Below are 15,091 nucleotides of genomic sequence, written 5' to 3'. Positions count from 1 at the left end.
TGGGTATTTGAAAAATCATACACAAATGGTCAGAAGTATGTGGCTCATTCTCTGTAAGCAAAGAGATCAATATTACCAACAAATTCATTTAGTTTTTACAGTTTTGTCCAGAAACTTTCAATAACTCACTACTGTCTCTGAGACACAATTGAAACTTATCAGCTCTAAGTCAACACTTAGAACAGCCACACCTCAACCTGCCTTTCTAGCTTGGGCTCACCAGCTATCTACCCTAAGCTGAGGCCTGATCTATTCATAATAATAAGAAGAAGATCAACAACAATTCCTATTACTAGTTTTTGGGGGCTTATTATATGGCGGGTGCCATGTATTCATGTATTAGTGTATTTAATTATAACAGCTTTGTCAAGAATTTATTATCAGTCTCATTTCATAGTCAAGAAACTGAAGGCACAGAAAGGTTAGGTAACTTGCTCAAGGTCATGCAGCTAATTAGTGGAGGAACAAGAAATCAACCTCAGCTGTGTACAACTCCAAAGCCCATGCCACACTATACTGCTAGACTTTTAACTGAATTCTCATTTAATCCTCACAAGCCTGTGAGGTAGCTTTTTATTATTCCCACTTTATATGTGAGGAGAATGGTGGTACCTGGATTTCTGTCAATATCTGTTCCAGGCCAAAACCGTGCACTTAAACCCCATGTTAGGCTTATTTTCACAACCACCATCTACTTTTCCAAATTTTTTTTTTTTAAAGATTTTATTTTTCCTTTTTCTCCCCAAAGCCCCCCGGTACATAGTTGTATATTCTTCGTTGTGGGTCCTTCTAGTTGTGGCATGTGGGATGCTGCCTCAGCGTGGTCTGACGAGCAGTGCCATGTCCGCGCCCAGGATTCGAACCAACGAAACACTGGGCCGCCTGCAGCGGAGCACACGAACTTAACCACTCGGCCACGGGGCCAGCCCTTCCAACTTTTTTTTTTAATGCATGTCATTCCCTTTCTCTGAAATGCCCTTCTCTACCCCTCTAACCAAGTGGAAATTTTAGGCATACTTTAACACCCATCTTAAATTTTGAATTCATGAAGCTTTTCCTGACTACTCCAGTTGGAACTGAGAATTTAGCACTCCTTGTCTACATTATTTATATTGCGCTTACCATATATGGTCTTGTATTGTAGCATTTATTTGTGTTTCTCCTCTCTCCTGCTAGATTTATAAGCTGCTAGAATTCAGAAGCCAGAACTAATTTATTCATCTTTATATTTCCAAAACACTGTAAGAAAATAGAGGATTACATCTTATTCAACTGTGACACATGTACTTAGTGTTCAATAAATATTGCTTGAAAGACTTACTGAGTTAGTCCAACAGTGTCTTACACACAGAACCCCAGTTCTAGCTTCCACACCGAGCTTATGACTTTAGTCATTTATCTTCGCTTAGCTTCAATGGCCTTAGCTTAAAATGGAACTTATAGCTTAAATAATCTCTATAAACTTTCTTCAAATTTTAAAGTTTATAACATGATAATTCTGTGAATGAGTAAGTGAATAAATTCCTGAATAAAAAGTTTTACAAATCTAGTCAATTGTTTCTCTATTTTGTCTTGTTGAATCTTAATCACAGGATATTTTATGATATGTTTCTGTTCCATATAGAATTTATCAGAAGTAAAAGAGATACAGTAATAAGAGAAAAAGAAAGGCCTAGAAGGAAGAGAGGAAAGAAACTATATAAACAGTAACCACAAAATGGAAAAAAAGAAACCTAAAAGATGTTTCAACATAGTTTTCATTTACTTCTGACCGAAGTGATTCTGGTTACTTCCTGCCTAACGTACAGAGAGATTGAGACAGCTCATTCCCTTTCATCCAAGAAAAATGCCCAACCTGAAGAATCAGTCCCAAACAAAGGAATACAGAGCAGATGTTAGGGACAGTTCAGCCTTTTAATTCGTATCAGGCGCAATGATTCACAGGCAACAAAAGCAGAAGCCTAGCTTTAGCCTCCGAAACTGAAAAGTCAGAGCACACAATGGCATTTAGAGAAAGGAATAAACCCGTGTTTTCAATTATTCATAGTAATTGTTACCATTCTTTGAGCACTTACTCTCTGCCACACATTGTTCTAGGCACTTTCTATTCATTATCTCTAATCCTTAAAATAAATCTACGTTGTCTATGAAGGGCATTGTTTGCTGAGAATGGTGGCTACTGAAACGTTTACATATTTAAAGGATTTTGTTCTTATTTTACAGATTCAAGATGGCAGCTGGCATAAGGCAAAATTCCTTTTTCACACCCAGGACCCTAATCAACTTCCAGTAATCGAAGTTCAAAAACTTCCCCATCTCAAAACAAAACGGAAGTTCTACATTGAAAGCAGTGCTGTATGCTTTCTCTAAAGTCTCTGAATTAGGTCAGAATTCATGCTGTTGGCCAGGTAATTGCTGCAGAGGGGAAAATATAGACAGAAAGATACTATCATTATGAAATGAATGCAATAAAGCATTGGCTAAGTCTTAAAGAATCTCAGGAAGAAAAGACTTCCTCCTAAGAAGGAGAAAAGGCATTTTTTTAAAGGACTTTAATTGATAAAGTATTTAATTCTTTTAAAAATTATATTGATCTGAGCTTTCTTAGATAACTCCCTAGAAGTGAAAATTTATAAACAAAGAATTCTTCAGGGTATCGTATATTTTTTGACTGTCTCAGAGCAAAGTACCCATTAGACAGCTGGAGATGCAGAGCACTATGGAGCAATACTGGCTAATGCTCCCAAATGTGCATGCTTCTGTCTAAAAATTACAAGCCACAGTCTAATATGTCTTACTTTCCCAAATACTAAGCTGTATTCAGGTCCCCATTGGGCATATACATCTTAGCTGGTGGTACACTACCTCTTATGTGTTGCCTTTTTGTGTTGCTTGGTGCTTTTTCTAAAACAAGGTGCTTGTGGCTTTTGTAAACTATTTTATTTACTTTTTTGTCTTTGTCATTCTTTAAGAGTGTATGTACTGGTTACATCAAGATATGTTTTGGTTGTTGGTACTTATTTTAACTTGTTTGCTCACATACTTAATAACAAGTAAAATATTATTTATGTGAAGTTCTTGTTTTATTTTAAAATTCTCTTTGTGGATATGGAATCAAAGCCAGCACATTATAATCTGTGCTTATGCACAAGAGAATTGGGAGGTTTCTTTTGTTTTTTATTTTTTAAATTGTTGTAAAAAATATCATAGGCCAGCTACATCCGGTAGTAGGTTTGGGTTAGAGTTTGGGGGTTGTGATATACGTACTATTTTTAAAATTCATGATCATCTGGAATGATACTTTGTGTATATATATTTTGTAAAGTTTTAATTCAGCAAATTTTTTGAAGTTGCTGCTGTTTTAAATTATAAAAACTTTATATTTCTGCTTCATAGAAATTACATATTTTTGTAATATTCATTGATTTTCTTTCACTGTTCTTAAATTTAATGTGTTGCAACTTTAAGGAATTCAATTTACCAGTCTTTAAAGCAACATTCAAGAAAACATCAGTCTTTGCCATTTAATATAGGCTCAGCCAGTTCAGACGTTCCTTGTTGTCAGAGAAATGTTAGTTCAGTATTAAAAGAAAGAGATTATACCTTTTGGTATATAAAAAATCTTGTATAGCCATTCTAAATATACCTTTAGCCACAGCAAACAGCACTTACCTATCTATAATAAAAAGGTGCTTTAAATCTTTTTTTGGTAGTATTTGTTTTTCTTCTTTTGTTACCATATCCTTTTATTATATATGGTAGCCCCTCTGGCAGAGCCCTCCGTACTATACACATATTTACATTATTATAAAGTATCTGTTACATACCTATAGAAGGATTGTAGGACCTATTTCCTATTTGTACAAAATGATATCATGGCACAGAAATAAACTCTCTCATTTATGGTTAATTGATTTTCAACAAGGGTGCCAAGACCATTCAATGGGAAAAGGACAGCTTTTTCAACAAATGGTTCTTTGAAAATTGGATATCCACATGCAAAAGAATGAAGTTGTACCCTTATCTTACATATATACAAAAATTACCTCAAAATGGATCAAAGTCCTAAATGTAAGAGCTAAAACTATAAAACTCTTAGAAGAAAACACAGGAGAAAAGCTTCATGACATTGTGTTTGGCAATGATTTCTTGGAGATGACACAAAAAGCACAGTCAATAAAAGAAAAACAGAAATAACATAAATTGGACTATATCAAAATTAAAAACCTCTGTGCATCAAAGAACACTATCAAGAGAGTGAAAATACATTACACAAAATGGGAGAAAATATTTATAAATCATATATCTGATAGGGGATAAATATCCAGAATATATAAAGAACTCCTATAACTCAAAAACGAAAACAAAACCAAAAGAACAATCCACCCAATTGAAAAATGGGCAAAGGACTTAACAGACCTTTCTCCAAAGAAGGTATACCAAATAGCCAACAAATGAAAAGATGCTCAATATCACTAGTCATTAAGAAAATGCAAATCAAAGCTGTAGTTAGATACACGTCACACACAGTAGGTTGGCTATTATCCAAAAAAGGGAAAATAACAATTGTTGGTGAGGATATGGAGCAATGAGAACCCTTTTATATTGCTGGTGGGAATGTAAAATGGTGCAGCCACTGTGGAAAATAGTTTGGCAGTTCCTTAAAAGTTAAACATAGAATTACCACATGATCCAGCAATTCTATTTTGCTGATGTACTCAAAAGAATTGAAAGAAGGAATTCAAACAGATATTTGTACACCAGTGTTCATAACAGTATTTTTCAGAATAGCCAAAAGGTGGAAACAACCCTAATGTGCGTCAACAGATGAACTGGTAAGAAAATGTGGTATGTACATACAGTGAAATATTATTTGTCCTTAGAAAAGGAATTAAATTCTGATATAAGTTACAACATTGATGTACCTTGAAAGCATTATGCTATGTGAATAAAGCCAGACAAAAAAGGACAAATATTGTATGATTCCATTTATATGAAGTACCAAGAATAAACAAATTCACAGACAGAAAATACAGTAGAGCCTACCAGAGACTGGGTGAGGTGGGAATGGAGAATTATTTTTAGTGAATACAGAGTTTCTGTTTGGGATGATGACAGAGTTCTGGAGATGGATGGTAATGATGGTTGCACATCAACATGAATGTACTTAATGCACCTGAATTGTACACTTAAAATGATTAAAATGACCAATTTTATATTGTATATTTTACCACAATATTTAAAAATGGGGCTGTGGCAAAAATGCCTGATTTCCTGCTTGAGGAACATAGAAATGTTCTTTTAAAGAAGCACAGGATGTGGACCTGCCTGGTGGCACAGGAGTTAAGTTCACAAGTTCTGCGTTGGTGGCCCAGGGTTCGCTGGTTCAGATTCTGGGCGTGGACCTCTGCACTGCTTCTCCAGCCATGCTGTGGCAGGCATCCCACATATAAAATAGAGGAAGATGGGCATGGATGTTAGTTCTGGGTCAGTCTTCCTTAGCAAAAAGAGGAGGATTGGCAGCAGATGTTAGCTCAGGGCTAATCTTCCTCAATAAAAAAGAAGCAAGGGCCGACCCGGTGGTGCAGCAGTTAAGTGTGCACATTTTGCTTCTCGGTGGCCCGGGGGGTTCACCAGTTTGGATCCCAGGTGTGGACATGGCACCGCTTGGCAAAAAGCCATGCTGTGGTAGGTGTCCCACATATAAAGTAGAGGAAGATGAGCACGGATGTTACCTCAGGGCCAGGCTTCCTCAGCAAAAAGGGGAGGATTGGCAGTAGTTAGCTCAGGGCTAATCTTCCTCAAAAAAAAAAAAAAAAAAGCAGAGGATGATTCTAAATGAAAGAAACCATAGTTTATACTCTAGTTTCAATCTATGTGCTATATCTTGTATTCCCCCCAAAAAAACTTATTTCAGAGACAAATGTTTTTCCTAGATATAGTTTAAGAAATATATATAAAATAGACCTGAAACCATGAAACTTCTAGAAAAAAATATAGGCAGTATGCTCTTTGACATCAGTCTTAGCAGCATATCTTCAAGTACCATGTCTCACTGGGCAAGAGAAACAAGAGAAAAAATAAACAAATGGGATTGCATCAAACTAAAAAGCTGCACAGCAAATGAAACCATCAACAAAATGAAAAGACAACCTAACAATTGGGAGAAGACATTTGCAAACCATATATCTGATAAGAGGTTAATATCCAAAATATATAAAGAATTCATACATCTCAACAACAAGAAAACTTAGAATCCAATTAAGAAAGGGGCAAAAGATCTGGACAGACATTTCTCTAAAGAAAATATACAGATGGCCAACAGGCACTTGAAAAGATGTTCAACATCATTAACTATCAGGAAAATGCAAATCAAATCTATAATGAGATATTACCTCGCTTCTGTCAGAATGGTTGTAATTAACAAGATAGGAAACAATGAGTGTTAGAAAGGATGTGGAAGGAACTCTCATACACTGGGGGTGGGAGTACAACCTGGTGCAGCCATTTAGGAAAACCGTATGAAGATTCCTCCAAAAATTAAGAGTAGAACTACCATACTATCCAGCCATTCCACTGCTGAATATTTATCCAAAGAACATGAAAACACGAATGCATAAAGATACACACACCACTATGTTCATTGCAGCATTATTCACAATAGCCAAGACTTGGAAGAAACCTAGGTGCCCATCAAGGGACCAATATCCATCCAAAGAAGATGTGGTATATATACACAATGCAATACTACTCAGCCATAAGAAACGATGAAATCCGGCCATTTGTGACAACATGAGTGGACCTTGAGGGTATTATGGTAAGCTAAATAAGTCAGAAGGAGAAAGTCAAATACCATATGATCTCACTCATAAGTAGAAGATAAAAACAAGAACAATCACACAGAGACAGAGACTGCATTGGTGGTTACCAGAGGGGAAGGTGGGAGGTAGGAGGGCAAAAGGGGTGATTAGGCACACGTGTGTAGTGATGGATTGTAATTAGTCTTTGGGTGGTGAACATGATGTAATCTACACAAGAATTGAAATATAATGATGTGCACCCGAAAAAAGTCTATTTCCAAGTCTGCAATAACTTTAGCTTGAAATATAGATTATGTCATCAAGATCACCATAGATTTGTAAAGCAAAACTCAGAAACATTGAATGGCCCGTAAGTGCTTAAAAAAAAAGAACCACCATGCTAAGCATATTGTGTTTGCCTCCTGACTTGTATTCAATCCAGTTTCCTCATATTTCAAGCTGTCTTCAAAGCTGCTCATACATTCTCTGAACTGACTCGGAAAAAGAGAAAAAAAAATCATCTCAGAGTTGGCACTTGTGATTTCACACATGGGCTTTTCCATAAGAAATCAGGCATTCACTCATCTGTCCATTCAGTAAACACATACTAAACACTGGTCGCATCTCCATCCTCCAGCTCCTGCCAAGGGCGGCCGTCAGAAATGCATGTCTGATTCCCTTTCTTCTCTTCTTAAACCCTTCGATGACTCGCCATTGCCTACAGAATGAATTCAAACTTGAGCCTGACGTATAGGTCTTTCACTGACTGGCCCCAGCCTACGGTTCCAACAGCCCCTTTGTAATTTCTGGAATGAAACATGTGCCCTCACAACTCTGAGTTTTTCTCAGAAAAAAAAGAACACATTCTCATGATTAAAATTTTAAATGATAAAAAATAAATGGAATAAAAAATAAAAGTTCCTGTCCACTTTCCACCTCTGACCCCCAATTTCACCCCCCTTCCCACAGTAACCGCATGACAATTTAAGTTCTAGCTCTAGAAACTTCTTTAAAAATACACTTACATACATATATAGTGCATAAATAAATATATTGTTTTTATTTCAAAGATAAATGGGTTTATACTATATGTATTATATGCAAAATAACTGTTTTTACTTTCTGTCTTTGAGATCTTCCCATGTCTGTGCATCTGTATATCTAACTCATTCTTCTAAAGAACTAAATTGATTTCCATATAAAAATAAAATAAAATAGAACTACTTTACTATGTTTTGTATTCTGAAATATTCATTTTAAAGAAAATTTTAATCAACTTAACCATAGGCAGTATAGTATAGCGGTTAAGAGTACTCTGAGGATTAGCTGTGTGACTTTGAGTGTGTTATATCTTCTTCATTGCCTCAGTTTCTTCACTGTAAAATGGGGATAATAGAAGTAAAAATCTGTATTAGTTAGGGTTCTCCAGAGAAGCAGAACCAGTAGGAGATACAGATAGATAGATGATAGATATAAATAGAGATACAGATCTTATATAACATACATATATTATTATATTAAAATATACATGATATATTGTGCATAATAAAAATATATTATACATAAATATATTGTAATACAGTAATCGTGTATTTTTATTATATGGAGGTTCATTACGATGAATTGGCTCACACAATGATGGAAGCTGAGAAGTCAGGTCCCACATTCTGCTGTCTGCAAGCTGGAGACCAGGAAAGCCGCTGTAATTCACATAACTCCAGAGGCCTGAGAACCAGAGGAGCCAGTGGATTAAAACTCAGTCTGGGGACCAGAGAAGATGAGGTGTCCCAACTCCAGCAGGCAGACAGAAAGCAAAAAGTGGCCAACTGCTTCTCGTTCTGCCTTTTGTTCTCTTCAGGCCCTCAGTGGATTGGATGATGCTCACTCTCACGGAGGAGGACAATTTACTGAGTCCACAGGCTCAGATACTAATCTCCTCCAGGAACGCCCTCACAGACAGACGCAGAAATAATTTGTTATCTGGGCCCATCGAATTGGCACACAAGATGAAACTTCACTCGGTTTTTGAGTGGATTCAGTAAATTAACATTGGAAAGGACTTAAAACTGTAACTGGCACAACACAACCACTCTGTAAACGTTAGCTTCTGCTATTGCCTTCATCATCTCGTCACCATCGTCAACATCACTCGAGATTTAATAGTTCCATGATAAGCTTCCTGATAATTATCACCAAAAGAAGTTGTGGTGAATCCCTTATTAAAATTATTCATCTGTTTTAAAGCCATGCCATCCTCATAATTTGTTTCATTAGTATAGATATTTTATATTTTTATTATATACATTAAATATAAAGCCTTTCTAAAACTAAGGCACAACTGTAACTATATATAATTACAAAATGTTCCTTGCTTTTCTCCCCGTTTTTGTATATTAATGTAGAAATTACAATGGTCATTATAAGGTAAATATCACAAATCTTTCCTGTAATATAAAACTAGAGCAGAAGGAATATTGAACGTAGAGGTAGAAAACTTAAACTCAGTTCCAACCCAGCCAACTCATTATTTTTGGGTACTTGGTTAAGTCACTAATTCTCTGTTGCCTTTTCTATATTGGGCAATTTTCTGCCAGTTATGAGAGAGATGTGTTAAAATCTCCAACCATGATTGTGGATGTGCCTGTTTCTCCTTTTAGCTCCTATCTTTTTGCTTTATACATGTAATTAGTTTCATTCAGATTTAAAATTGTTATATCCAGTGGTGTACTGGTAAATGTTTAACAACTAGCTCTCCAAGGGGTGAAAGGAAACAATCCCTAATTTGTAGCATTTTCCAATTTCCATGGTGTAACTACTCAGACTATGCCAATTTTAAGCTACCATTGTGATGTTACTGACCATGAAAATGGAAAGAGATGGACGCATTGGCTCTTGCAAGCTGGTCCACTTTGGCTCCTGCACTGATTATATTATCCCGTTAGATTGATTACTTTATCATTATGATGTGTGCCTTTTATCTCTGGTATTCTTTATTGCCTTCATGCCTTTTCATCTATTATTGGTATATTTATACTAGCTTTCTTTTTGTTAGTGTTTACAGGGTATATCTTTGTCCATCTTTTTATTTTTAAACTTCTGCATCCTTTTATTTAGCCATATCTCTTGTAGTCAGCATATAGTTGTATTTTTGTTTATTTTTAATCCACTTTGACAATTTTAGACTTTTAATTAGGGCATTTAGTCTGTTTACAGTTAATGTAATTACTGTTATATTTCCATTTAAATCTAGTATTTTACTGTTATGTTTTATTTGTCTCATCTCTAATTTTTTTCTTTTTTTCCTTCTTTCTTGCCTTTCTTTGGATTGGTAAAATATTTTTATTATTCCATTTTCCTTCTTTTAGCTTGTTAGTTATACATTTTTAAAAATTTTCTTAGTGGCTACCCTAAAGACAAAAATAAATATCCTTGACTTTGTAGAGACTTCATAAATTAGTACTTTTCCACTTTCCAGACAACTCAAGGATGTTATAAAACTTTCCTTCCACTTATCTCTCTGACATTTTGGGATGATATTGTTATGTATTTTTATTCTGCACAAATTTAGAATCCTACAGGATATTATTATTTCCTAATATTTTAAACTGACAGTATTTACTTAGTTTTATCCACCTATTTACACTTTCTGTTGCTTTTATTTCCTTCCTTCATTATAAAGCTTTCATCTGGGATAATTTTCCTTCTGCTGCAGAACTTAAGTATTTCTTTAACAAATTCTCTCAGTTTTTTGTTTGTCTAAAAACTCTTTATTTTGTCTGTAGGACATTGTCACTGGGTATAGAATTCCAGATTGTCATTTATTTTCTCTTTAAAGATATTGTTCTATTGTCCTATATCTTCCATTATTTTTGATGAAAAGTCAGCTGTCAATTTTGGTTTTACTCATTTGAAGGGTTTTTTGTTTGTTTGTTTGTTTGTTTGTTCACCTTTGGTTTTTAACAGTCTTACTACCATGTACTTAGGGTAGTTTTCTGTGTAATTATTTTCTAGGTATTCAAAGAGTTTCTTCAGTCTGTGATTTGATCTCTCTAGTAAGCTTTAGAAAACTTTTGGCCAGGGTTTCTTCAAATATTTCTACTGCTGTTTTTACTGTTCTCTCCTTCTGGGACTACAATTACACATATTTTAGACATATATACTGTGTCACATATATCTCTTATGCTCTTCTTTATATTTATCATCCTTTTTCTCTTTATGCTTCAGTTTATATATTGTTTCATTGATTTGTCTTTTAGTTCACTAACCCTATTTTTGTTATGTCTAATCTGCTGTTAAATCCACCTTTGAGTCCTTAATTTTAGAAACTGTATTTTTCAATTCTAATGTGTTCACTTAATTTTTTGTAGATTACATTTCCTTGGGGAAATCTTCCATCTTGTCATTTATCACTTATTGAGCATATTAATCATTGTTGACTTAAAGTCCTTATCTGAGTACTCCAATATTTGCACATCCTAAGGTTTTTTAAATGTTGTCTATTTTTAATTTTAGTTTCCAGTCATTTGGTCTTGTTTCCTGACATATATAACAATTTTTATTAAATGTCATACATCATGTCTGAAAACTTTCAGAAGCTCTAAATTAAAATAGCTCCTTCCTGAGAGAATTTAATTTCCGTTTCACAGGCAATTGGATTCAATCAATGACTGCGATAGTTCAAAACTAGGCCTTAGGCCTTCTGAGAACTGTTCTATTTCTTGTTTTCCATTACTTTTATGGGGTAGCCCTTAAGGTGTTTCACCTGAAAACTTATGGTTCAAGGACCTTATCCTCCTTTGTTGGTCCTGAACTCCAAGTTTCATCTCACTCTCCTCCCTACTCTCCCACCCCATCAGTCTTGAAGACTGGCTAAACCTCTAGGACACTGTTTTTCTGTTCAGCATTTTCCCCCAGGGAAAAAAGTATTGAACAAGGTCCAATTCACTTCAGTATATTTCCTTCTTCCTTACTTATCATCTAGCCCTGGCTGCTTTGTATGATTATTGATGCTGTCAAACATCTATTTTTTGTATTTATCCAGATTTTAGAGTTGTTCTTAGCAGCAGGTTTGGTCTGATATGAGCAATCCCAATATAGCTAGAAGCAGAAGTTTCCTTATCTATAAAAAGGGAGAAAAATTCCTGACCCTTATTCTCTTTTTTAATAGTTGCTGTAGGGATTACAGTAATAAGCTCTAATTTACCACATCTAATTATAGCTAATACTGAATTATTTCAAGTAAAATATAGGAAATTTACAGCAGTATACTTCCACTTAATCCCTTCATCCTTTGTGTTATTGTTGTCATATATAGTACATCTGTATATATTATAAATCCAACAATTTAAACATTTATATATTTTTTGAATTATGAGAATAAAATTTAATATATATAAATTTTTTTTCTGGCGATCCAAGTTACTATCTGGTATCATTCCCTGTTGAATTTCCTTTACCATTTCTTGTAGTGTAGGTTGGCTGGTGATTAATTCTGTTTGTCTTTATTTCACATCTATTTTTGAAAGATATTTTCTCTAGATATAGAATTCTTAGTTCTGTTTTTTTAGTAGTTTGGATGTGTCAATTTAATGTCTCTGGCCTCTATTGTTTGTGATGAGAAGCTAGCCATCATTCATATTGTTGTTCCCGCATGTAATATGTCATCTTTCTCTTGCTTCTTTCAAGATTTCTCTTTTTCTTTGGCTTTCAGCAGTTTATCTATGACATGCCTAGGTATTTACTTTATAGCTATCCTCCCTGGGGTTTGTTGAGTTCAGGTCTAAAAGGCTCTATATCATCACAGTACAACATTTTTCACCTAATTTCTTGTGTTATGTTAATTCTCATACAGCAACAGCATGAATATCCAAACCAAAACGCTTATGCACATGGAGACAGGTAACCATAAGTCAAAAGTAAAATCCTTAAAATCACAAATTACACTATGAAAATATTTTCTCATTGATGAAATGGTTTAGCACATTAAACTAAAGCCTAAAAGTCACAACAGTAAAAAAAATTCTACCACATTCACCGAAAATATGCTTTCTATAGAGGCAGAGTTACTGTAAAGCTAATAAGTTTAAGCCTTAGGGCCCTGAAGTGACCTTCAAAATGTCTTTGTTTAGGCATTTATGTTTGTAAAGTTTGCAGAAGTACAATAATTTTTAGTCCTTCTTCATAAAGAGGACCTAAATTGTATGAGCCTCAGGACTCACAAAATCTGGATCTATCCCTGCTTCCTGACTGGGATGAAACATGAATGTAGTTCTTTCAGTAGGAAGCAAAAAGTTTCTGTTGGTTTGCTTGTTTAATGACTTTGCAATAAACAAGGAAAGGGGATGCTGTTAGTGGCACAGAAATGACCTGAGCAACAGGAACATGGTGTTTGGCAGCAGGCACTTTGGCAGATCTCATTTTCTGACCAAAATGTGTGAGTTTGGTCCTTCCACACAAGATTAGCAGATTTTAAAGTTTCAAATATAAGTGTAAGCTAAGATGTCAGTACACAGTGCCCTGCCCTATTAAAGCATACCTTTTCCCCATGACCTACATAGTAATTGGCTGTGATAGGTATGATGAAGGTGTCACTTCAGCCTGGGTACACAATTATGCAATCTGTTTGCTTTGGATTCTGAGTCCTGGTGTACTCCAAAGCCACATTAGGAAAATGGCACCTCTATAGAGAAGAGCAAGTGTTGGAGAATCTGAGCTATCATCTTGGCTGGACCTAGCAGTGGAATTTTAGGACCGCACACAAGTACAAAAAATAACCTCAGTAACAATCCGTTAAGAATAATTTGATTTTACTGGATATCTAGTTCAGGACAAATTTAGAGTAGAAATTCAAGAAAACTTCTCAGTTGAAGCAAACACTGAAACCCCAGCTTTATGATAAGGAGATTCTTCATGTAGGGATAAAGGTCTTCCTCAACTATTAGAAAATAAAACTTTACTTGAACTTTATTAGTATTACACTCAATTTTTCTCACTTGAACATCTCCAATTTGTAAAACAGATTAAGCCATTTAATTACCAATACAAATGCCAAGATACTATATAAAACATTCACTGTTAAAATAATGTTTATTTGTTCCCAGATATTTCCTACATAACTCAATATGCCATAGAAAAATATTATGTTTTATTATGTATTATGTATTTTAAAAATATATAATATTTTTCTGTCTCTTCCTACGATGAAAAAATAGAAAACTTTGTACAGAACTTAATAGTAGACACATATAAGCTTTTGGTGTAATAGTTGGAAGTGAGAAATTAAAACAATTGGAATTTACTTAGTTTAATTTCATAACCAAGTAAAATTCTAGCTAGTGGGACTTGCTGCTTTCAGATTTCAGGTGTTAAAAGTATAATAATAAATTTTTTTTAGAATTTTTTTCAGAAAATTCTTCTCTAAAATCATTTTAGAAATCTGTTTCACATACTTCTCTGTAGCAAATAGTTTGCCTTCTGTATTAGGTCCTGGATTCCTCTAATAGCAATGACTCAATTGCTGGATCCTTCTAAAGGCTCATCAGTTATGATTGAAACTCCTGAATCATGATTTATTTGTTTGATCTGAATCATGCTTTTGCCAATAACAGATCTAGCCAATTCTTTGGAAGCAGTTGCTTGTGTTGTAATACTAGGCCCATCCAAAGCACAGGATGCCGTTCTCCCTGCTAAAGAAGAATCACACCCAGAACCAACCTGTGGTTTCTTCCCCGACCTCTTATTTCTGTGTCCCAACCTCAGAACCCAAGCCCAGGAAACGAGTCTGGCTCCTGATCACCTATAGGATGAAAAAATGTAAGCTGCTCAGCAAGGCCTCCAAGGCCTTGGTGACGAGGCCTCTGATGACCTGTCTACCATCTCTCCCTCCTTTCTCATCAGAATGGATACACTCCAGCCATACCTAACTTATCTGATGTTCCCTGAACAGACTACACTTTTTCTGGAAAGCTCTCCTGCCTTGTCCCCCTGGCCCACTCCTACTCATTCTTCAAGTTAGCTCCTCGGGAAACCTTTCCTATGCTGCTTCCTCTTTAGGTCACGTTCTACAGGCTACACTTGCTTCACTGTGCTGTTATTGCTCTTCACATGTTTGTCTCCCTTCACTAAACTGTGATCTCCCGGAAGGCAGAGTGTACATTTTAATGTTTATAATCTCACGAAATAGCACAGTGCATGATGCAAGTAGGTGCTCAAGTCCTTCCTGTCTTCATGTTTTATTGTGTTTTGTAAAGTAAACACTGTGCTCTGAGTTGGCAATTCAAATAGAGCAAAAA

At 35.2% G+C, this 15,091-nt stretch overlaps 1 protein-coding gene across 8 annotated transcripts in view; it reads left to right on the top strand.

Moving 5' to 3' along the window:
- COL24A1 (collagen type XXIV alpha 1 chain) overlaps positions 1–3,703 on the top strand; it is a 348,320-nt gene extending 344,617 nt beyond the window's left edge. For all 8 annotated transcript variants that reach the window (XM_046645896.1, XM_046645897.1, XM_046645900.1 and 5 more), the window contains one exon: positions 2,224–3,703. In XM_046645896.1, the coding sequence (XP_046501852.1) occupies positions 2,224–2,370 (147 nt within the window). In that variant the 3' untranslated portion in view covers positions 2,371–3,703. The remainder of the gene's footprint in view (positions 1–2,223) is intronic.
- The last annotated feature ends 11,388 nt before the right edge of the window (positions 3,704–15,091 follow it).

The sequence above is a fragment of the Equus quagga genome, chromosome 18 (assembly GCF_021613505.1).
Source record: "Equus quagga isolate Etosha38 chromosome 18, UCLA_HA_Equagga_1.0, whole genome shotgun sequence".
NCBI classification, from domain to species: domain Eukaryota; kingdom Metazoa; phylum Chordata; class Mammalia; order Perissodactyla; family Equidae; genus Equus; species Equus quagga.
This window is presented reverse-complemented; position numbering and strand designations above follow the sequence as displayed.